At 35.4% G+C, this 24993-nt stretch overlaps 1 protein-coding gene across 6 annotated transcripts in view; it reads left to right on the top strand.

The window, feature by feature from the left end:
* KCNK2 (potassium two pore domain channel subfamily K member 2) overlaps positions 1-24993 on the top strand; it is a 165073-nt gene that overhangs the window by 70258 nt on the left and 69822 nt on the right. For all 6 annotated transcript variants that reach the window (XM_019738111.3, XM_088801641.1, XM_019738112.3 and 3 more), the window contains one exon: positions 13299-13416. In XM_019738111.3, the coding sequence (XP_019593670.1) occupies positions 13299-13416 (118 nt within the window). The remainder of the gene's footprint in view (positions 1-13298; positions 13417-24993) is intronic.

The following is a 24993-nucleotide window of genomic DNA, read 5'->3' as shown; positions in this document are numbered from 1 at the left end:
ACAGTCCGTGAAATGGTCTCCCTAATAAGACAAGTGCCCATCAGACACCCAGCAAAATTTTTACATTATTGATTATATTCCCCAAACTGTCTTTCATTTCTTAAATAATAAGACTTGAATGTAAAAATTATTCCTTGATCCATGGGCTGCAGAATGGATGCTGTCTTAGCAGACATGAAAACAACATTAATCTCATTGTACATCTTCATCAGAGCTCTTGGGTGACCAGGTGCATTCTCAATGAGCAACGATATTTTGAAAGAAATCTTTTTTTCTGAACAGTAGATTGCAGCAGTGACTTAAAATATTCAGTAAACCATGTTGTAAACAGATGTGCTGTCATCTAGGCTTTTTTTATTCCACGTATAGAGCACAGGCAGAGGGTTTTCAGATGGTAAATGAGCATTGGCTTCAACTTAAAGTCACCAGCTGCATTAGCCTCTAACAAGAGAGTCAGCCTGTCCTTTGAGGCTTTGAAGCCAGGCATTGACTTCTCTCTAGCAATGAAAGTTCTAGATGACATCTTCTTCCAATAGAAGGCTGAAAGTCTGATGTTTAGTGCAGCTATCCTCATAAATTATCTCAGCTGAATCTTCTGGGTAACTGGCTGCTGCTTCTACATCAGCATTTGCTGCTTCACTTTGTACTTTCATGTTATGGAGACAGCTTCTTTCATAACTCTCCTGACCCAAACTCTGCCAGCTTCAAACGTTTCTTCTGCAGCTTGCTTACCTCTGTCAGGCTTCACAGAATTTAGAAGAGTTAGGGCCTTTCGCTTGATTAGGCTTTGGCTTACGGGAATGCTGTCACTGGTATGATCTTTTATACAGAGCACTGAAACTCTTCATATCAGCAATACGGCTGTTTTGCTTTCTTAATCATTTGTGTATTCACTGGGGTAGCACTTTCAATTTCCTTCAAGAATTTTTCCTTTGTATTCACAACTTGGCAGACTGTTTGACACGAAGAGCCTCGCTTTTGGCCTGTCTTGGCTGTTGACATGGCTTCTCAGTGAGCTTAATCATTTCTAGCTTTTGACTTAAAGTGAGAGATGCGTGAGTCTTTCTTTCACTTGAACACTTTGAGGCCATTGTGGGTTATTAATTGGACTAATTGCAATGTTGTTGTGTCTCAGGGAACAGGGAGGCCAGAGGAGAGGGGGAGAAAGGAGCACTACTGGCCGCTAGAGCAATCAGAACACACACAACATTTATCCATTGTTTGCTGGATGTGGTTCACGGTGCCCCAAAACAATTACAATAGTACCATCCAAGATCACTGAACACAGATCGCCATCACCATAGCAAATACAGTAATAATGAAAAAGTTTGAAATATTGTGAGGAATACCAATATGTGACACAGAGACACTAAATGAGCATGTTGAAAAAACAGCACCAAAAGACCTGCTTGACACAGGGTTGCCACAAACCTTCAATTTTAAAAAAATAAAATGCAGTATCTGTGAAGTGCAATAAAATAAAGTGCAATAAAGCAAGGCATGTCTGTGAATGGTCCGCTATGGATATACATGTGAATAATTGGGGGAAGGCATTCCAGGTAGAGGGGAGAGTGAGTGCAAAGGCCCAGAAGCAGGCATGTTCTTGGCAGAGAAGCCACATAGTTAGAAGGAATGAATGAAAGGTAAATTTATATGAAAAAAGACTAGAGAAGTAACGGGCTTAGATGCTGTAGGGCCTTGTAAATTAGTATAAGGGATCTTGGATTTTCCTTGGAGTAGCTTATAGGACCATGGAAGGACTTTGAGTGGAGAAGGGGCATGATCTCACTTACAACTTAAAGGGATCTCTATGATTGTCCTGTGAGGAATAGTGTACAGGTGGACAAAGTTGGGATCCACTGCAAGAACCCAGGGGGAGATGGTGGTGGTTTGGATGAGGACAGAAGTAGTGAATGTGATGAACTGTGATCAACTTGGGATATTTCAAAGGGAAAGCTAACAGTTTTGATGTGAGGTTTGAGAGAAAGAAGTCAATGATGATTCATAGGTTTTGGACCTGAAGAACTGGTAAAATTTCCAGTTAATGAGATAGGAAAAAAGTAAGATGGAGCAGGTCTCAGGGAGGGGCTCAGGAGTTCGATTTGGCATATGGTTGGTTTGAATTGCCTTTCAGACACCCAAGCACAGGAGTGGTCCAGGGTGAAGAATACATCTAGGAGTAATCAGTATATAGGTGATATTTAAAGCCTTGAGTCTAAATGAAATCACCCAAGAGTGTGGATGGATGGAGAGGAACAGAACCAGGGGCTCAAAAGTGAGGGGCATGAGCCAGCAGTCAGGGAGATTGGAGGAAAACTAGAGAGCACGGTGTTCTACAAGCCAAGTGAAGACATGTTATAAGTGGGAGCGATTATCTATGTCAAATGTTACTGCAAAATCTTACTCTCTTTACTATGATCTGTACTATGCAGTTGGTAGTCTATTCTATATATTCATGATAGTGGTTTTATGTATACTTAGAAATCTGAAAGCACAAAACATGACACAAATAATTCTTGAGCAGTTAGCATTACTCTAAACACATAGGCCGTAAGTGATACAATCATAAAAGAGAAGGTCTGATGACCATTTGGGATGCATTATATACCTGTGGATAAAATAGACAGGATGTTCGTTCAACCAGCTTCAAACTTATGAATGGATTCTTTAAAAAAAAAATTCACTTAGAAATGTATTTAGTGCTTGAAACCTTTAATGTATTTTCCCATAGAAATATTATAAATGATAACTATGTCCAAAGCTAGGCAACCAAAGCTATAATACAACTAAACACCAAGACCTGATGCTGAAACAATAAAAAAATTTTTAAATTATTTTTATTGTTTTTACTTATTGTCTTCATTTTGTTTTTATTATTTTTACTTATTGTGAACTAGTGATCCATTTAACCTCTCTATGCCTCAGCATTTGTGAAATATAAATGATATGCATCTGGTTTCTGTTACGTGATACCATATTGATAATGGTCACAGGGTTATTTTTATAAGCTGGTGAAACACCTCAGGTCTTACACTTCTGGTTCCAAATAGTTATTTAAAGAGAGGTAGCTATCTAGAGGACACCTAGTACATGCACAGTCAGTGATTAAAAAGAAAAAGTGAGTGAGATTCAAATGTATTCAGTCATCTCCTGATGCTAATATTCTTCCTTCTCCCATCCTTCCTCTGGACCCTCAAGAGACTCCATATTGCTTTACTGTGACTTCTCATTCTTCTCTCTCCCTGCCCAGTTTAAACATATTCTGCGTGTTCCATCAGCATAAACACATTTCTTCGTTTGAGGGGACCTGAGGAAAGGAGCGGTGAAGATCACTAAGGACGTTTGGCCCAACCTGTTGCTTCTCCGGGCTTTAGACCTATCTCGATTAAAGTCTGCCCTGGCAATAGTGTCTTTGTATTCTGGGCCTCTGAGCAGAAAAGACCCTCAGGTCTCGTGCTTCTCATGTAGATTTGGGGGCATCTTCCCTTTCAAAGGTTGCTGTGCTCTGAAATGCTCTTGGGACTGGTATCCTTGTGTGAATGAAGATGAACAATACAGCATATGTGAGTGACTAATGTAGAAAACATGAGGAAAGATGCCAGGCTCGTTTTCAGGGCTGATGGTTGTGGTGTGACACTCTGAAGTCAGCCCGAGAGGTGCCTGAGGGAAGGGTTTAATTACATTTTTGTGCAATAACTACTGGACAGTTGTCAAAGAGTAGCTCTGTCATTCCAGTTGGCTTGAAAAAGTCTTAAGAAATTCTGTCAGGTTCCTGTTTCTCAACGAAATGGATTTCAACCAATTTAGTATTTACTATAACTGGTGAGTGTATGGGTGTGTAATTGAGAAAGACGGGGGAAACTTGGAGAAAAGCTAAGACAGGAGGAGTGTGAATCACTACATTTCGGGAAGTTATTCACATACTATTTTTGCTGTCTTGATTTAGTGACATTGAACCAAGAAATATAAACATATTACACAGTTTGTAAGACTTCCTTTTCTCTGTGTAATGTTAGTAAGTCATTAGTAAATTTACTCTACAGTGTAGTAAGAAATTTTACCTGGAACCAGAAAGCACAGAAATTTATTGTAGGCTTATTTAATGGCAATGCGTCAATGCAGAGGAAGTGAGAAGCACATACATTTTATAGGGCCTGAGACAGAGAAACTGTCTATCAGAATATTTTTGGAATATTATAGTCTTGTGACATTTGGCCCTATTGATGACTAATTTGGGTTGTGGGAAGGTTGATGTATTCAAATACAAATTGGGTTAACTGGCCACTTTGTTGGTAGTGTGTGCATACAGAACCTGAGATTTTCAATCTTTGTTATGATCTGTTACATATTCAGGAAGAACGGGAAAAAAGTCATTTTTAGGACAGGAAAAAAAATCATTTGTTTTTAAAACCTATAAAATCTATTTAAACTTGTATCTGTTATGGAAGTATAGGCCTCAGTGTAGTGGGAAATCAAATGAGTAGAGATCAGTGACATTCTATTAAGAAAGTCAACAGAATCTCCAAATTTGGGAATTCTATGGATGCATGTAATTGACATAGTAAAACTCCCTTTGTTCCATTTTAGGCTATTTGTTTCCTCATCAGTTTAGAACTTCAGGCATTAAAAACAGTGCATGAATAAATGCTGGTTAATGTGGTAGGCTTTAGGCAAAATGGTATAAAAATTTTATCTTCGATGCTCTGTCTCCTTGATCTCAGTCTTCTGCCTACACAAATCCTATTTTAAGGACACCTTCTTTTCAAAGAACTTCCTAGAGAGAGTGACTGTACATTGTATTAAGTTCCTATTTTATTCTTCTAGAACTGTCTCTTCTTTGTTATCTAAGCAACCTTTATCTTTTTCCCTTGTGTCTGCCCTTTTGTTTCTTTCTGATTCTACCTCCTCTCACCATATTTTTCTTGTATTCATCTTTTCCCCTGACTTATGCTGAAGTGGAAGGGGTCCAGAAAGATAGACGGAGATTAATATTCTGACAGAATATTAATGCACCATACAATAATATGGAATCTAGGAAAACTCATGAAAACGTGTACAGCTGGGGAAATGCAGAATGCAGTGTGGGGCCTTCACATGCATTGGTCTGGCTCCTTCGGTGTTGCAGGGGCTCATGGGTCTTCACTACGTTTTATCCTTTCTGCACCAGTGTCATTTCATGCAGGGCTCAAAGAATAACAGAATTTCAGTGTTTCAAGTTCAGTCCTTGTCTGATACATAAATCATCTCTGTAACAACTTCGATGCTCACTGCACTTGGATGCTGTTATACAAGTCCATTCAATGATCAAGAAATGGTTATGTAAATTATGTTACATGTATCTATTTAGACAGATATTGATGACTGTGAAGTGAGATATTGATGACTTCGAAATGCCTTGTTATATGAAACATGCTTGTCCTATGAAAATAGTTGAAAGCAGATTTAATGATTATAACTATTAACAAAACAAAAAATGGAGTATACGTATGTTGCAGAAAACTATTTGATGGACTGTGAGTGATTTTTTTCATTCTTATTTTTCCAAATGTCCAATAATAAAATTTATATATCAGACAAGGACTGAACTTTTGTGATTAAAAAAAATCTTCCAAAGTGTTTATAACCAGGGGAGACAGCCCTAATGCCCAGCAGGACACTTGCTTCCGACCCTGTTGATGACATCCCCTCCAACCAGCTCTCAGTGGTTCCCTACTTTGGATTTTAAGCTTTTGTTTCTACTAATAGGAAATAAATTTACACTTTCAAAAGAACAAGAAAAGAGCTGTACACTTCATTAGCCTGTATAAAAATAGCTTTGACATGCAATGGGATAACTTCTAAATAGAAGGAAAGACACGAGCAGGTAATGGAGATACTGTATATACTTTTTGAGGTGCTTTCGAAGGTCTGGTGTGAATAAACTGCTAAAAAGGAAATGCTACCCTTTTTAAGGTATAAGAATTATTATTATTATTATTTTTAAGGATTCTTCTTTGTAAGATTTTCTAATTAATGTGTGGTTCAACTGAGGTCATACATTCCTTGGAAACACATTCAAGGACTCTGAAAGCCTTTTTAAGAAACCATGAAATAGTTTTTTGATTCAAATTGTTTCCAACAAAAACAATAGATTAAAAACATGATAGCATATTGCTTTGCTCACTTAAAAGATATACTCTGGGAAAACCTTGAAAACTTGCTTCTTTACCAGACTCTAAAGATAGAATGATTTAATCACCTGTGTTCTGTATAAAATATGCAAATGTACTACTCCATCTTTTTTTCTCTACATGAAAGCAGAAATATATTTTTTTTAAAGAAAAAGATTATTGATGTTAGATTTAGAAAATCTAACCTTTGCCAATACTTACAACAGTCCATTTAACTGTTAACAGTCCATTTAACGGTCCAATTATATGCAATATAATTGTGGGATTTCTCTTTTTTGGATTTATGTAGATGTCTCTGTTTTTCTTGACCAAAAGGAAAAAAAAATCAAAACCAAAAAAACAAGTGCCATCTTTATATAGCTATAGAATTACTGAAAAGCTAAGTTACATGTAATGCGTCTCAAGTTCATTTATCAAATTGGAGGCTCAAATGTATATTAGTATGGGATATTTGATATTTGTATATTCACCATTTGAAATGGTGAATATACAAATTTATTTCTGCAAAATGTAATCATATTAAATATTAGATAATATCCCTTGATTTATCAGATATACGCAAAATTGGACACAACTTGAATATTCAATAAGAATTCAACAATTAGTCCATGTTTTCTCAGAATAGCATTCTCAGATGTATAGGGTTTTTCTTAAACTAACAAGTATATATACTTCACAGTAGAACTATACAATTATAATAGATTGATTTGTTATTCACAGGCTCCTGCTTATGGGAATTAGCTTTAATGCTGCAGTAATATCACACGGCAATGAAATTTAGAATGTTTAACACACTAGTCATGAAAACATAAGTACATTCTTTTGCATGCTAATATAAAGTTGTCCTTTTGTAGGCTAAAAAGTGCTTGGATATTGGCAATTTTATATGGTTCAACCTAGTATTATCATTAGCTGAGAGCTGTACTGGAAGATTCTGGTGGAATTACATGCCAATATGGTGTGGCTTTCAAGAAGTTGTTCGCTCCCTTGCTGGATTGTCCATGGTCCCAAGTGGTACTCTCACAGAAATATTACCTCGTGCAAAGAAGCTAATGGCACTGCTTTAGTTTCCAGGATACCATGAAAGGACAAAAAGATGAAGACTATGAGTTTGGTTTCTGGGGATTTTCCCCAGTGGTACAAAGGTTATGCCGTGGGATGCCTTTGTATGTAAGGTTACAATAAAGCCTTAGAATGCTGCTTCTCGGCTAAACCTAATTTGATATGTGTAATGGTCCAAGAAGCAGACCGTGTGATGAAGACTACCTGTCACTGACATTAGAGGAGAAGCTTCTGGTGCAAATGATGTCTATAAATAACATTTCAGACTGATAGAGCCAATAAAGAGAGAAAAAAACCCGACACACTGAGAAATGGATAAGAAAATGTGACACCTGATTGGTTAAAATATGCCAATCAAGGTTGCTTAGGCTCCCCCAGTGCTGTGTGTGAATTCTTAGCCTTAAGAGTAAAGGCCATTTTGAGATACCCTGTGGTTTTATTGGCAGGACCTTTCAAAGCAGTTCTCATCATCTGGCATTAGGTAATCATGGTGTTGACACATAGCCAGAACATTAAGGATGATGCTTAAGGATCCCTCCGCCTTTGGCAACAGTACTCGTACATTGCTGCATGTTATTGGTCGATGAAGATCGTTTTTGTGGTGTAACAGTAAAGAATAATGTTACCTACCATTGTATCTTCTCACAAAGCCTTTAGCAGTGAGGGCCCCATTTATTATTTTGCTTGTCTCGTTATGAATTCTTTAAGTCTTCCACAATGATCTTGCTTACCTGGTTGAAGAGGTCAGATGCAGCGTTCTGAATATGTGATTTGATTCCTTCCCTAAAACTACCCTCCTCTCAGGGTAAAATTAGTTTCCCCAAGGAAATAATGGCAAAAAAAGAAAAAAGAAAGATATATAATCGTGCCTTACAGAAATTTGGCAAGAGAATACTTTTGTTACTTATGTTACTCTTCTAGAAACTGTGTAATTATACAGATTTCAGGATAATTATAACTGGATTTGGCCATTATACCAATTTATTGGAAATGCTGTCCCTTTTCAAAGGAGGAATAAAGATCAATCAAATATCTAGTTAAAAACAGTGGTCATCGAACCAGTTGCATATACATCATTGTTATAACCCAATTAGGTGTTAACACCTTGTACCAGCAGTTTCGAATTTTTATATCACTGAAAATTTTCAAATTATTGTGACTCTACTTTTAGGATTATAGGTATGATAACATAATTTAATGAAATCCTGATTGTGAAATTAACAGAGGAGGAATTTGTGGAAGGCAGTCAGAACATTCTGTATTGTTTTGGTAAACGTGAGCATCTGAGCATCTGAGGAAAGGAAGAACAAGTGAAATCAGAACTTCTGGTGTCACTTACATTTTAAGATCCACAATATAACCTACTCTGAAAACTGTATTGTTCAGGCCTTCCCTGGGGTTGCTTTCCCTTCAATGAAAAAAATGGCTAGTCAAATACTTTACATGAACAAAAAAGTTGTTCCTGGGAATTGGACTCTCAGGGGCGTTTTTATGACTGTCAGTGATTGCCTTGAGTTCCAAGGCTGTGCTAATTTCATATGACTACAAATAAGTATCTTATCAGTGTTTGGTGTTCAGGCTGATTATAGTTTCAAAATGCCAGATGAACTGCCAGACAAACTTCTTACAATTCAAGAATGCGCAAATACACAGTAGAACGTGGTGAACTTTGATTTGTAAAGCCATCATTGTCATGGAAACTAAGATTTTTCATAATTTTATGAGTAATTACCTCTATCATCTCTGAGTATGAGCCTTTTCGAGCTCTATTTCTTAAGTTCAAGCTCATAGTCTTGACTAGAACCATGTATTTAATTTCGTTTCCTTAGTGCACACTGTACGATTGCCTATAAACCGAAGAGGAAAAATGAATGTGAATCCAATCAAGCTTATCTCATACTATTTCTATTGTAGAGTTTAAGTTTGCAAGCCCTTCCTTAGTCAATACTTCAGATAATCATGTTACAATTAAATGCATAGGACGCACATTCCCTTTACCTTAACCTAAACAATTCAACTTATTCATAAGTTGTCAGCATGACTGACTGTCTACAAAAGTTGTCTTTAATGGAAAAGTGAATTTTTATTATTGATGAAGTGTTTGTTACTTTAATTGCATAATATGACCCTTACAGAAACAGTTCTCATGAAGGCATCTGTTAATGGCCCTGATGGCCCAAATTAATGTTGAAATTACAGACTTTTAGATCTCTGTCAGTGCATTTGCCAAGGGCATTCAGTTTCCTGTGGATGTTGACCAAGAGCCCTTGTACAAAAATATAGAAAACATTTACAAGAATATTCCAAAAAAAAAGGACCTCATGGTAGACTCATTCTCATAATGATTTGACATGTTCCCAGTTCCATCTCAAGCCTCTGTTGCAATAATTACAGCTCTGTGATAACTATTTACAACCCACACATTGCCAGACATTACTGTTTCTAAGTCCACATTTGCTTCTTTTGCATTTAAATAATTTGTGGACCTTTTCCAAGTGTCTGGGTAATGTTGCATCTCATCATTGACAAGCAAAAGAATGGACTAAAATGAGTGTGCTGGCCATGAAAGATATATTAAGTCAATTGTTGGAGGAATTAACTTGCTTCTAGTCAATAAAATAATTAATTTTAGTTACTGGCGTGGAGTCTAAAGATGTGCCTTATCTTTTCTCCTCTGTGTCACCCATATTTTTATTTTTACTTCTCTTGCTTCCCCATTGCTTAACACCATAAAGAATTGATACATATTTTTGAATAAATGAATGTGTTGAAGAAATGTCTGTAATATACAAAAATATTCTTTGGAAGCAATTGTAATGTGTCTAAATCTCAATACTCCCATTCCTTGATTTTTACTGGAAGCATTAGTTTTTCCTGGGAGTTACAAAGCTAGCGATCACCGAGCCTGTGCTTACAATGTGTGTGTGCACATCCCATGTATGTTTATTCCTATTGTAAGATATTTCCAAAGACCATTTTTAGATTTTTAAGTTTTATTTATCTGTCTTTTTTATTTTCTTTCTCTCATAATCCATTTTCTCGCCAACAGTCAGTATGTTTAATGATAAAACACTGAAGCCATTGAGGATTTTATGCGACAGAAAACACAGAAGTCTGCTCTTATTGTTTTTATTTAACATTGTTTTGGAAATACTGGCTAGTGTAATGAGAGATGAAAAATAATCAAACGTAGCTATTGAAAGATGCAGAGATAAAATGTCATTATTTATAAACTATAAGCTTGCTTGCTTTGGGCTTCCAGGTAGAAAACAAAATCAAACAAAATAAAAGAAATAATATGAGCTAAGTATAGAGAAGTGGTTCTTAAAATATGGTCCCAAGACCCTCTCAGAGGTTTGATGAGGTCAAAGCTATTTTCTTAGTAAAACTAAGATGTTTTTGCCTTTCTCACTCTCATTATCTTGTGAGTGTACAGTGGTGTTTTCTAGAGGCTATGTGATGTGCTATCCCAGTAGATTGCAGAAGCATATATTAAAATCTGACTGTTTTCTATAAAGCCAGACATTTAAGAGATTTATAAAATTGTAAAACAGTGCCTCTCTTCTCACTATTTAAATATATGTCTGTCTTGGAAAACATAATTATTTTTCATAATATTAGATAACTTATGTTAATACATAATGGGCTTATTGTTATTTTTACATGAATTAATCAAAACATTTTGAAAAATAGAAATTCAAATATATAAATTTAATAGTTATAACTCACATATACGAAAGCTCCTTGATATTTTCAATAATTTTTGAGATTGTAAAGTTGTTTTGAAATAAAATATTTGAGAATAAGGGCTGCAGCGAATGGGCAATATATATTTGTGTATATAGTAGCAATAGCAGTTATAATTTAAAGTTGAAAATAAATATCTAAGAATAACCTTACAGACCTATCTGAACTATATAAAAATACTCTGTTTTAGGATATTAAACGGGACTCAATAAATGGAGATTCATACTATGTCCTTTGATGGGAAGTTTTACTATTACAGTAGTGTTTATTCTTATTAATTAATTTATAGATTTCATATATATCCAGAAATGGAAATATGTTAAACCCGTGGAAATAAAAATTTTGATAAATTTAACTAAATGATTCTAAAGTTTATGAAAGAATAATAGGTTAGTAACTTCAAAAAAAAAACATTTTTAAAAGATACCTAATCAGGGAAACCTGCCTTATATGATATTAAAGTTGCAATAGAGAGTCAGATAATGAGAATCAGTTATCTCAAAACTAAGTTCATTATGTGCTCTGCATATGTGTGCATATATGTATATTTGTGTGCATTTACTATATGATAAAAAACATTAGTATTCAGCTTAATTCACAATAGAGGATATGTAAATGTAAACAATTTTATCAATTCAGTAAAGATAAAATATTAATACTAGAGGCAATAGTATTGCTATGCATTCATAAATTGTTGGGAGGCAATTGTAAATTGTAGTAACCTTCTTGGGTAACTATTTGATCCTATACATCAATCAAGCGCTTTAAAATATTCATAATCTTTAATGTGGCAAATTTATTTCTCTCAGTCTCTCCTGAGGAAATATTCAGAAATGAAAAAATATTTATACACAAATTTGTTCAGTGCCCCACTTTTTAAAAAATAAGACATTTTAGAATAGCATATATGTCTACATATTGGGCAGTGATTAAGTAAATATGGTAATGACAGGAAAAAACTGTATACAGAGAATGCTAAGTAAGAATAGAGAATGCATTTAATATTATAAATTTCATAAAAGTAACTATGTAAAAAGTATAACAAAATGCCAGGGGTAGATATCTTAATACATTTATAGTGATTATCTCTGGATTCTGGAATTGCAAATGATTTTATTATCCTCTTTATGCTTTTCTATGTTTTCCTTTTTTTTTTTTTTAAATAATGAACATATATCACTGTTAAAGTAAATAAAAGCATTACAATTCAATTAACTTTACACACAACTGTTGAAGTTTTCATGTGTAGATTAGCACAGATCAGATGCATGAGGTTTTATACTGCATTTCAGCCCTGGATTGCCTGCTCTTTTCCTATCTGACAGTAACTTCCTTGGGTGGTGCCTCCATTTTCACAGAGTAGTTTTTGGCCACTCACCAGTCAACTATATAACCTTAAACAAGTAACTTTACCTCTCGTGGTCTTTAATTTCCTTGCCTATCACATGAAGTTCCTTCCAATTTTAAAATCTGGACATTAAGTGATGAAGAGTTCTAAAACTATATTTCCAGCAGAAACATCTTTTGCTACAATCTGTATGTCCTTTTTTCACTGCACATTTTCACCTAACATATTCTCTTCTATGTTTTGTGCTTCTGGACCGCCCCCTGCCCTCTCCAACATCTGATGACTGAAGAAGGGATTTTAATGTCGTCTCTCTCTCAGTCCTACTCAAGGCAGCAGCTAGACCCTACTCTCTCTCTGTGAATATTGTTGACTGTCATCTACGGGTCTTTAGAGGCACTCATGGTCATAGAATTTGTAAACATCTGTAAAGAGTCTAAGAATATAGACATAAATGGACTGATTTAAGTTTGGTAGTGAATTGCTGTTGCCTTTTCCTTCTCATCTTAGCCTGCTTTGCTGGGTCTTATTGATATGTACTTTCCACCGTATGCGCCGCCCAGCTTGGCTGCACGTTTAACATTAGAAATGATTAGCACTTTGGAAATACCTCTGTTTTTGGTGAAGCTATTATATATCATTGAAGTTGTCGTTTGCCATCTGATATTTTAACTCTGTGGTGTTTACTAAAAAAAAAATTGCTATATTTAGTTGTTAATTACTAAGTATATGAATGGATAATGATATGAATGCATATTGATATACTAAGATCAGCAGATCCCTTCACTTGCTATCAAATATAATTTAACTTGTTACATTTTTTAGTATAAAGTTTTAATCTATATTGTATACTTTAAATGAAAAAGCAGTTGATTCTCTAATTAGTCATCTGGGGTGGAATATATGCTATTTGACGTCTTCGTGTGATTTATGTGTACTGATAATTTTTTTTTTTTTTTTTTTTTAACTTGCAGCAAATAGTGGCAGCAATAAATGCAGGGATTATACCGTTAGGAAACACCTCCAATCAAATCAGTCACTGGGACTTGGGAAGTTCCTTCTTCTTTGCTGGCACTGTTATTACAACCATAGGTAGGAGACAACTTATTTTCTTTTTAAATTTTGGTATAGCTTGTGAGCTAAAATTCGTTTGTTTGATTTTTGTTTTTTTAAACCGTTGGTCAAAATGGTCTACTTAAGGTAGAAAACTAGATTTTAGTGAATTGATTTGGAAAAGAGGGTTTAAAGGTTGGAACAAAGGAACAATGGAAATGAGTTAGTTATTGTTTCAGAATACTGAGTTAAATTTAAAATACATACGAAACTCGAGAACAGTGCAGTTGAGTCATTTGACTAATGGATAGGGACATCGAGAAATGGCTTGAAATGTTGATTTTGGGGTGGGGGGCAAAGAATTTAAAAATTTCCTGCATCTTTGATTCTTTGGCATAAAAAGAAAGGATTTGAGTACAATATTGATTTTTTTCCATGGCTTGGTATCACCGTTTTCAATTTGTAAATTGTAACTCTACATTTCAACAGAGTGTTTCTGTTCTTATATGTGTGTCTATTATAATTAGCTCAGGGATTTTCTTTTTATACATTATTTTGTTTCCAGCACAAATGTATACAAAATAAACACTGAAATAGGAGTACCACAAAAAGAAATAAAGTTTAAACCCTTGCTGCTTTGCCTTTTCATCATGTTTATTATAATATTAAAACAAGAGTCACATGGTGGAATGCTGTCTCTTTTTCAGGCTTGACCATCCACATATTCAGGACCATTTAGGCAGCAGAATGGATACATGCAGATGATTTCTTTTCTGTTAGTCATTAGTGCCCATTCTTGTAAATACAGACCCCACAGTGACAGCTATGCTGTGGGGACTGAGAAGGGTCACAACTGTCTTGCTTCATGGAAGGATGTGGGTTTGCAGCATCATTTTAAAGATAGGGAAGGAAATTGACTCATCACAGTTACAAAGGAATTTTAAGTGGAAGAAAATATCTGTGCAAACGGAAGTTCTTCCCTTCCACCTATGCTTGTGATGAGATTTCCTCTCAGGGGTTGATCTCTGATTTTGGGGTGTGAATTAAGATTTTTAAAGTTTTATTCTTTGATGTCACTGACAAATTATGAAGTGTATAAGGTTTTTCAAATCAGTACTTGATATCAAAGTCCTAAATAAGAGAACATGGACAATTTATGGAGTACCTCTGGCTTAAAATTTTCCTTTGGGAAGAATTTGTAGTGTCCTGTCATTAAGTGAATCCACTGTAATGCCTCCGTATGCTAGATCACTTGCCAGTGAAATAAATACCTTAGCATGTTGATTTTTGCCTTTGTTAAGAGGTCAAGTCACTATGTTTACTCTTTCATTTCCATTAGCTAGGTCAAAAGTTGTGTGGCTGTGAAAATCTGGAAGAATGGCAACCTTAATTTCTAACCATAATAATAGGCTAACGCTAAAGCTTAGACGTCTTGGTCATTTCTACTATGGAAATGACTGTTTATTGTGTAAACTACTTAGAGTCTGGGAGGAAAAACAGCTAACAGACTGAGTGAAAATGGTTTGTTTCTGCCCAAGGAAAACTCAAAAGGCCAAGTTATAACTCATCATGACTGCCACTAAATGATTCCACAAGAGACTTGGTCATTATGCAGACTTACTGTTGCACCGTGTGTTTATAAACTGTCTCATTTTTTGCATCCCAAATTCAGTAAGTTTTGCAGACATATACTTCAACACATGAAAAAAATAAACCATTATTACCAGCTTCACCCCAAATTACAGCCATTAAGTACAGTAGCTGATTATTTAGGTTGTTTAGGTAGCTGCCTGACAGCCCAGATCTTCTACTGTTCTATCTCAGGCTTTAGTCTTAGGTGGATCAAGTCATTCTAGGTCATCCAAATTTATTCCTTTGTCTTTCACGCCTACGTCAAGGCCACCTCCTCAGACCTTGGACTAGATTATGGTTTCGGGCAGGGTAAACTTTTTGGCCTCTTTCATAAGTGTGCATTTGACATCCAAATCATTACTCAATAAAATTCAAAGTAGAATTATTAATACTACTAATGATAATCATTGTGTGAACTTTGAAGTGGTGCTCAGCAATCACAGAAATTGTAACCTCTAGCACTAGCTGCATTGTATTAATCATGTAAAAATAGAACTTGAGACACTTCTGGAGAATAAATTGCGGTGGCTGTTATAAGGTGCCTGGGACAGGCATTGCTTTATGGAGCTGCATTGGCTGCAGTTGTCCAGGAGTTTTCTATTGAATGTTATCAATTTGCCCAATAAGCCAAAGGACCCCTTACTATTCATTGGAAATATGCCCAAGGGAAGTTCAATTATACAAAATGGAATATTAAAATTTAAGGCCTAATTTTAGAGAATCTCTTCATATGTCTATACACTCTTTCCAAAATCATAACCTTGCAAACCCTTCACAAATTCCATCCCCTAGTTGCACAGACTAAAATCCATTCTGGACTATTCCCTTTCTCTCCTACCTCTCATTCAGTCCATCAGTCAATTCTGTTGACTCTGCCTTTAAAGGAGATTCATAATTTACTCACCATTCAAACTCCCACCATGTTGGTCCAAGCCAGTATCATCTCAATGTCAGCGTCCTTGCAGAAAGAAACCTTCTGCTCAGAACTCTTCTGTGGTTTCCAACACAATCAGAGCGAAAACCATACTCCATTGCCTCTGTTACCTAGTAAGATGCAAGTTCTATGAGGTTAAGAGATTTTTATGTGTTTGCATCTTTCTGTATTCCCAATGCCTGACACAGAGTGGGTGCTTACTCTCTGTTTTTGGAATTAAAAACAAAGATGCATTCTGAATGGTATGAACTGTGGCTTATTGGAAATTACATAACACTCAATGGATGCCTATTATACTAAATTCTTAGCTCTTTCAACAGATTTCATGACTAACGTTTTTGTTTGTTCATTTATTGTTCCAACAAATAATAAAACACCATCACTCTGCTTCTATAAAAATAAACGATAAATTACTGGAGCCTAAGTTGCATACAGACCAGTCAGGGGGCCAATGGGCCAATGGTCATTCAGTATAGAGTGTGACAAGTACATTTAAGAGCATTTAATGGGACTGAATAGGAGTGACACTTCAGATCAGTACTGAGATTGGTGGGTGGGTAAGGGAGGGGCAAGGAATACCTCCCTTTCTGTAGTAAGTGTTGTCTTAGTTGAGAGTGGAAAGAGGATTAGGAGTTTCCCAGGTAAGTAAAGGTGCAGCTCCAATTTTTGAAGCATCTGGAGTTCATGTGGGAAAGATCAGGGGTCAGAGATAGTATGTTCTGTTTGATGTTGCAAGTTGCCTAGAACTGTTGATTGTAGTTGAAGGGATGCACCCTCAGGACCATGTAAATTAGTTAGTCAGTGTTGGATCAGTGGTACTTCTGCCACTCCTGGGTGTGTAAGGAACATGGTCCCTACTTGCAATCCAATTTGTGAGATAAAATTTACACACATGAAATTACTGAAGAATCACAGAGATAAGTCTTGTATAATCAAATGTTATATGGAACAATGCTATAAAACTTGAGGAAAGGGAAAGGACGTGTGGGCTGGAACTGGGAGGAAAGGCTTACTTTGAGAAATTGAATGTAAACTAGGCTTTGGAGAAAATGTTTTGGTTTCAATCAATGGAGGGGAAAAAGCCTCCAAGTCTGTGAAATGGTTAAGGAAAACTACAAAGACAGGAATGAACTTGATTTATTTTGAGGATAGAAAAGTGTTTTTTTCTTAATTTACTTACTTTTGTTTAAAAGTAAATTGTTTAAAGGAGTAGTGGAAAATATTATTGACTGATTCAGATGCAAAAAATTACAATTGAATACAATTTGATTTTTGTGAATTTTGGACCAACTACAAGACAGAACATGGATTTTTTTTTTTTTTTTTTGAAAATGAAGTGACAGGTTAAAAGTGACATTAGAAGATGCATCTGTCAGGCAGAGGGAATGGGGAGGCTAATAGCTGAGAGGGCAATTAGGAGGCCATTTCGGTGACCCAAGGAAGGGGAATGAGAGCATTGACTGGGATGATTAGAGTTGCTGTTGAGCATAAGACAAAATGCTGAAATAATTAAATGCAAGAATCAACAGGCCTGGGTGATTAATACAATAAGAGAGAGGAGTCAAAATGTTGAGTATTGAAATGTATATTTAAGCAGCACATTTGCAATTCATAGAGAGTGCTAGTCGATCCTGGGAAGAGAAAGAAGTAAAAAAAAAAAAAAAAAAGGCCAAGATTTTGTATGTTGTGTTATATTAGGAAGCATCATTTTAGCAGTTTCCTTCTATTCTTCAATTTTTATTTCTTTATTCTTTACTTCAGACAGACTAGAAATACAGGTGGCAGCTCACATTGGGTTGAGGAGCTCACACGGGTTGAAGAACCAACCGTCAGTCAGCACATTAACAAAAAAAACAAGGCCATTATCGATGGCAGTAAATGCTCCACAGGAAGTTCATGTGCAGTGATAGAGAGTAGATAGTGGAGTAGGAAGTAGGAGGTCTTCTAAGGGAGACTGATTGAAGACCTCTGTGCAGGTGACATTTCAACTGACACTGAATGATGAAAAGAAAGCAGCTAGGTAAAGGAGAGTGCAAAGACAAATTCAGGCAGAGGGCAGAGCAATGGCAAAGATCCCGAGAGGGACCGAGTTTGGCATATTCGAGGAATAAGATGGGTCCACGTGGCAGAGCCTGGAGGAAGAAGCAAGATTAGCAAGATTGACAAGAGCCAGAGCGTGTAAGACCCAGAAGTCCAGGGTAACGCTCTAAATTCAGTGGGAAACCACTGAAAGATTTAAGTAGAAAGAGGCGTGATGTAGCTCAGGCGACCATTAGGAGGAAAAAAGGGAGAAAGCAGGAGGACCAGTGAGAAGATCATTCCATTCATTCACACGAGAGAGGACTTGCACTAAGGAGGTAGCAGTGAGGGGGTGAAAAGTGGACAGGTGTGTGATTCAGAAAAGAAAGTTTACTGATGGAGATATACTTATCTCTGAGAATAGTGCCATAGGGGGATTAGTGTTTTAAATTTTATGTCATTTTAAAGCTAAGAAGAAATCACTTATACTCTAGGAAAGACTTGACAAAACAATGTAATGGACAACTGTATTCTACTGGAAGGTCAATTTAAAGAGTAGAATAAAATGTAAGGTGATTTTATTATCTGAAGGCATTAAGTATAATAAAATTTTCCCCAGCAGGAAGTAAATTGGAATGCCAGGGCTGAGATTTGCCTAAGCTTATCACTCAGGCATCATCATCTCTGAGTGTCAGATGCAAATAACAAAGGCACCACGATGGTCTACAGCCGCTTTAAGATCCCAAAGCATCATGTTAAGTCTCACGGAAAGCGTTTCCTTAGGTAGCAGTTCTCATAGTTACAAAGGACCCTTGTTTTCTATCATTTGAGTATAGAGATGGAATTTCTATGTTTAGTTTTTCTGTATTTTGAACCAACTGCTGGGACTCTTTATTTGCTTTTACACAGATTGAATTGCTAAGGCTTTTATGAGGATGGTCACTGATTTACTGCAAACCCATATTTCATCTGTGTAGCATAATGATTAATTGATTAAAAAACAAACAAACAAAACCCACCGGGACCAAGTTTAATTTTAACAAACGGTTCCAGATTTTTATCTTGTTTTAAAAGAGGTCAATTTTGGAAAGGACGAAGGTATACTGAAAGCTGTAAAGCCTTCTGCGTGTCTTCAGCAGGGAGGCTAGGAGCTTTCTTTTGAATGTGGTAGAAAACTGTAACTTAAAGAGAGAGGGAAAATTGTAAGAGTATTTTCTGTTCAATGTTGTGATCTCATGGAGCCACTAGCTGAACTTGGAAATGAATAGGCTTGAAGCAGTGGTGTAGAATTTGATGGTCAGCATTTTCCCAGGGGGTGAAGTCATTGCAGCTTCGGTGGTTGGGTGTTATCTCGTTAATTTAGTCACACCCATAATTCTGTGCCATTTCACTCGTCTCTTGGCTGTTCTCAGAGGACTGCATATTGGATTTTGGAAACCCATTTGAAGGAAAGTTAAGTTTCTTTCAGGCAGCTTAAAAGGTCATGACTCTTGCAAGGTGACTTCCAGTTCTGACTCTACGTAATCTCCTTGAATTTTCCTTTATGCCAGTATGTTAAAGAGCATGCTTATTTTCCCAAAATATGTAATTTTTGTGTTGTGCCGTTGAAATACCGCAGTTGCAATTAAATTATTTTGGGTCTTTTCCCATCCACTTCAATTAATGACAATAAAACCCATCTCAGGATATTAACCTGTGATCTTGCCATTCAAAATCTTCACGAAGGTTTATTTATTTCCTAATGTAAAATGCATTTCTCAGACAAAATGTCTGATAGATGGTAGTTAAGTTTGCAGAGTGAAAGTTTATATTTGATAGGCAATAAAGCTGAATTATTTCATAAATAGTGTGGTAGACTCCCAAGCAACAATGAAATAGATTAGTCATCTTCTCGTTACATATGTATGTGACATCAATCACAGAGTTCAGAGCACCTAATAATCAGAATCTTGTACTAGTTGGAAGGGGTTTGGGGAGCATTGGAGATAAAATCTTCCCAGGAGTAAAAAAGCATTTGTGTGTGTGTGTGTGTGTGTGTGTGTGTGTGTGTTTGTGTGTAATAGGAGAACACAGAGCAAGATAATGTAGATCTAACAGAAACTAGAACTCCCAGTGAGAGCAGGAGAGCTGGACATTGGGTATCAGCATAGTCGTCATTCATATCTTGGGTGTGTTCAAGTCAAGAATTGTGTGTATTCTGAAATAAAATACACTTTAATATATTTCTGCGTACTTTTGAAAAGTTTGCAGTAACATATTTTTAATCATCTGGAAAATGTTCACTGTCCAAAGTTGTGATCAAGAAATTATCAAAAACCTGGAAGGAAAGAAGTGTCATTAATTCATGCCCGAAATAAATACAGAATCTATTTTTTTCTTGTCTTTTTGCCCTTCCTAACCCCTGAAATACAGCACTGTTTGTCATAGATTATAGATTTTATAGAGTACCTGACTGACCACCAGATATGCAGGAATGGCCCTGAGTCTGATTCAAACTAGGTGAGATGATTATCAGAAAAATACTTTTTGTAACTGTCTCAAGCATCTCATTTGATAAGGAAGGAATGTGATAACATTTGTGCGGGCCTGTCTACTTTCAGCTAGTGATTATGCTACATATTTGTTTTCTTCCCAATCCTATTTTCTTTTGAATTCTTTTTTTTTTAGACGTGTGCAGTCTTACTCTTGGAAAATTGGCATTGATATTTATGTGGTACTGTATCTATGACATGACATTTACAAAAGAGGTACCTGTACCAAATGAAGGTCATGTGGAAGCATTGTGGTTTGTGTGTGCATAAAGTACAATGCAGATATGACTAATTCTAAATGGAAAGGAATTCCATGCAGCCAACTCTTGGGTCTGACATACTGTTGGGGGAAATAGTGATAATATGAACAATTGAAAGTCACAGGTCATCAAAAAATGCACATTATGACTAATCTTAAACTTCTTCCCCTTCCGACTTTATTTTTAAAAGAAAAATAACAAACACGTGGGCCGGTTTAGTCGATGTGTTATACCTCGCCTTTCTAAGCTTAGGTTTTCTTTATTGAAAATGCTGACAAAGTGCAATTACCAAAGGCCAGCAGCAAGAGAAGGAAAAAGAAGGAGTATGAAATAACTCGTAATCTGCCTAAGTAGTTTCTGTTCAAAGAATGCATGTTTTAATGGGCGATTTCAGTGGTATCTATAGATCACGTAACAGAAACTATGTTGTAACTTTATTTCATGCATAAAAAATAGATGTAGACATGACCTCCTAATAAATTATACTATAACTAAATAATGCGCTATACGTATTCATGCAGACACTTAGCCTCGTTTTACTTCTTACATTGTACAGCTTAGGATAAAAATACTTCTCCCTATTTTTTTTTTAAAGGAGTAATACAGTTGAAGGAATGTCAGATTTCATTTCAGAACATTTAAGTTTAGATTTTTGTCTTTGCTACGAGCGAGGGTTGTATTCTTGAGCAACGTTTAAACAGTTCTTCTGTTATCCTTAATTTTCTTATTTTTCAAATGGGGCTAATGTTTCTCAAGATCAGAGTTTTTGTGAAGGTTAAATAAGATTATGTATGTGAAAAGAGTTTGTGCACTGAATGACAGCATGCTAATTTAGAGTAAGCTAGTTTTAATATTAGGATAATTTTTATTATTTTATTATTAAAATATAAGCCAATATTATCTTTTGTGCATTTATTTATATTACTAATGTTAGTAAAAAAAGAAAATGCATTCTTCCTTAAAGCTGTCATCCATGCATTTTAACTCTATAGTGCATGTAATGTTTGCCTTCACATAATTTTATTAAGGTTTGCTCAAATCAGTTAATCTCACAATGCGAAGTGTCAGATTTGACTATATTCTTCAACTTGTTAATTTGTATTGATTTTAATGAAATGAGTTGATTGGCGATTTTAATGCTCTGTAGGTAATCCAAAATGTGATAATCAAAATATATAACATAATCTTGAGGTGTTACTATTAGCTTACCAAGCATAATACAAATTAATATTTGTATAAATCTGTTTTCCATGTGAATAAAAATGATGCCTCTATATTAGCTAGGGTATGCTAAGTTAGTTTCTGTAACAAACAATCCCCACATCTTGGTGGCTGGACAAGATAGAAGTTTATTGCTTGTTCACCCTGCGTGTCCAGTGTAGACCCTCGGGAAGGCCCTGCCCATTGTTCTAGCTCAGAGACTTCTGACAGGGCTCCCTCTCTCCTGTCCTTCCCTTCCCTGTGGGAGGAGAGCCTGGGAATATCACACTGGCTAATCAAGCTTCCTGTAAGTGCGCACATTATTTTCACTCACATGACATTGGCCAAACCAACTTCAAGAGCACAGGTTGGGAAATGTAGTCCTACTGTGTGCTCAGAAGAGCCAAAATATTTTGGTGACCGCCCTAATAATGGCCAGTAGCAAATATACTAATTGAATACCTTCCTTTAAGGGTATATTATTTTCAAACTAACGAAATCATTGAAGAAAACGTTTTTTAATTTGCTTTTCCAAACTGTGTCTCCTTAACTCCATCACTGTGACAGGATGTTTTACTTTTCACATGTAATATGGTCTCCTCTTGTGTTATTGAAGGAGACTGTGTTCTAGAACTACCTCCCGAGAGAGTGGTTTCATCAGTGAAACTATCTCCAAATAAAAATAAAAGTGAACTTGTAAAATTATAATCTTAGCTTTTTTTCAGAGATTTTTGATGTTATTGGTGATATTATTTAGGGATTGCATTAGCGTTTAAAATGTTTTAGTAATGATCACTTAATAAGGTCTAAATCATGATTATGAAAACATTCAAGCCATTTAGGGAAATAAATTAAAAAATGAGTTTAGTTTTGATATAGAGGCAAAACTATGGTCCATGGGCAAAACTCCAACCTGCCACCTGTTACGTATGTAATTATTAGAACACAGCCACGCCCTTTTATTTCAGTGTCTTTGGCTGTCTTCATGCTATAATGGCAGAGTTGAATAGTTATAGCAGAGGCCACATGGCCTGCAGAGCTGAAAATATTCACTTTCTGGTCCTTTACAAGAAAAGTTTTTCAACCATGAACTAAAGGAAAGAGTAAAGCAAGGAAAAAGAATATGATTTGTAAATAGAAGTCTTGGATTAGAGTCTTGATTCTAATGTTTATTCCTTGTGTGATTTTGACTATATCATTGAACTAGCGTTCTGAGTTGTTGCTTCCATGTGAATAGTCTAAATAACTTCCAAATGGGCGAATAATAAAAAACATGCTTGTAACTTCACAAGATTTTATGAAAACTCAAAGGATAACATATTTAATAATGTTTAATTAACTACTATGTGCATAATATTGATCATTTAAAAAATATGCTGTATTTTTTCATTTCTCTTTATTGTTCAGTAAAGGTTGAAATAAGCTTTGTGACTTAATTTCTGTAACCCACTGGATGGTATGTGGATAAACTTCAAGGGATTGTCCTCATGTTTTCTGGAAAGAAGGGTCAACAGTGTGTATCCGATTCTCAAAGGGGTCCATAATCCTCAAAGGGGTCTAGAACAATTGGCTTGAAAAATTCTAATATTCAGAGTGATGAAAAATGTAATTTTTGTGGTGCTTCAAAAATTGAGAGAAAATACCATATTTGAAATACAATAACAATATGTTCATGTAGATGCTAGCAGACTAAACAATTGCTTGGAGAACTGAGGATAGAGCTCATGTGAAACCATGTTTCTAAAAAAAAATAAAATCCTATTGCTGAACTCCTAGCAATATTATAGTGTCAAGTATTTTCAGTTCTCTCAAACTCCTGCAGATTCAGAATTGTTTTCTATAAATATGATGAGAAAAATGTTATATTTTCAAACACTAAGGTGCTTGCCATCTATGACATGCGAAGCTTAAAAAATTCAGACTTTGGGGAAAAATTTCAAGAAAATTAAATTTAAGTGCCAGAAACAGGAGTCAGTATATTCTTTTGGGGATAAATTAGGGGTGGAAATTGTGGCTTTTTAATAAATGAGGTTGTTATGATAATGACACTCTTAATATGGATAATGAGAGGAAGAAAAAATTAGCATAGACCTGATTGTAAATCACATTTACTAAATTCTTTGTCTTTCTACAATGGTTCCTGGTTAGATTTTATAAATGTTTCCTGAAAGTCTGAAGACGTGTAGTACTAATTACCTTTCAAAATTCATGGAAACTCTAGGAAAGATACATAATCAAGGCAACTCTAGATAGATGCTTTGCCTATGTCAATATAGAAAATAAATCATATTCTTTCATATGGCAACATTGGGCATGCAAAAAGAAGGAATTAATGATATGCTTACTTAAAATCAAGTGCTGTATACTTTTACATAAAAATTGAATGAGTACATTTACATAATTAAATAAACAAATGAGAACACAAATAAGCAGTATAAAAAATATGCAGTGACAGATAAGTCTCCTGCAGCTTGGGACTCTGTAACTTGCTATCTCCACATAATAATGTATCTTGAAATTTTTTTCATACCACTTCCTGTAGGTTTACTTCATTGTTTCAGCAGCTGCATAGGTTTCCTATGTAAGAACATGTCATATCTTTACCCCTTCGATGATCAGTAGTTGTTTGTCACTACAAACAGTGCTGCCTTGGATATTTAAATGTTACATAACATACATAATAAATAAACATATATCAATATTTATTTTCCTTTATCCAGTACCATTTTTTAACAGTCCTTTTCACTATGCTTGTTTTTATAAAAATAATGATTGCAACTCTATTTTATTTATGAAATTGCATAGATTGACCTTTTTTCATGTATGGTAATATGTGATTAACATAAAAATAGAAAATGCAGAAATATATAAAAAAGGAAAATAACTAGATATGACCATGTTTCCTTATAGTAATTTTTGTATGTATCTCTAAAAAAGAGATATTTAACATGCTAATACCTGTGATCCTTATGGATGTTGTAAATTTGAGCTTGTTGGCATAATAATGTCATTGAATTCTTCTTAGTCTTTCAAATTAAAA

This window comes from Rhinolophus sinicus, chromosome 11 (genome assembly GCF_057876585.1).
Source record: "Rhinolophus sinicus isolate RSI-liver-muscle chromosome 11, RSI-T2T, whole genome shotgun sequence".
Taxonomy (NCBI): Eukaryota; Metazoa; Chordata; class Mammalia; order Chiroptera; family Rhinolophidae; genus Rhinolophus; species Rhinolophus sinicus.
The sequence above is the reverse complement of the archived record's forward strand: the minus strand, read 5'-3'. Positions and strand labels throughout refer to the sequence as shown.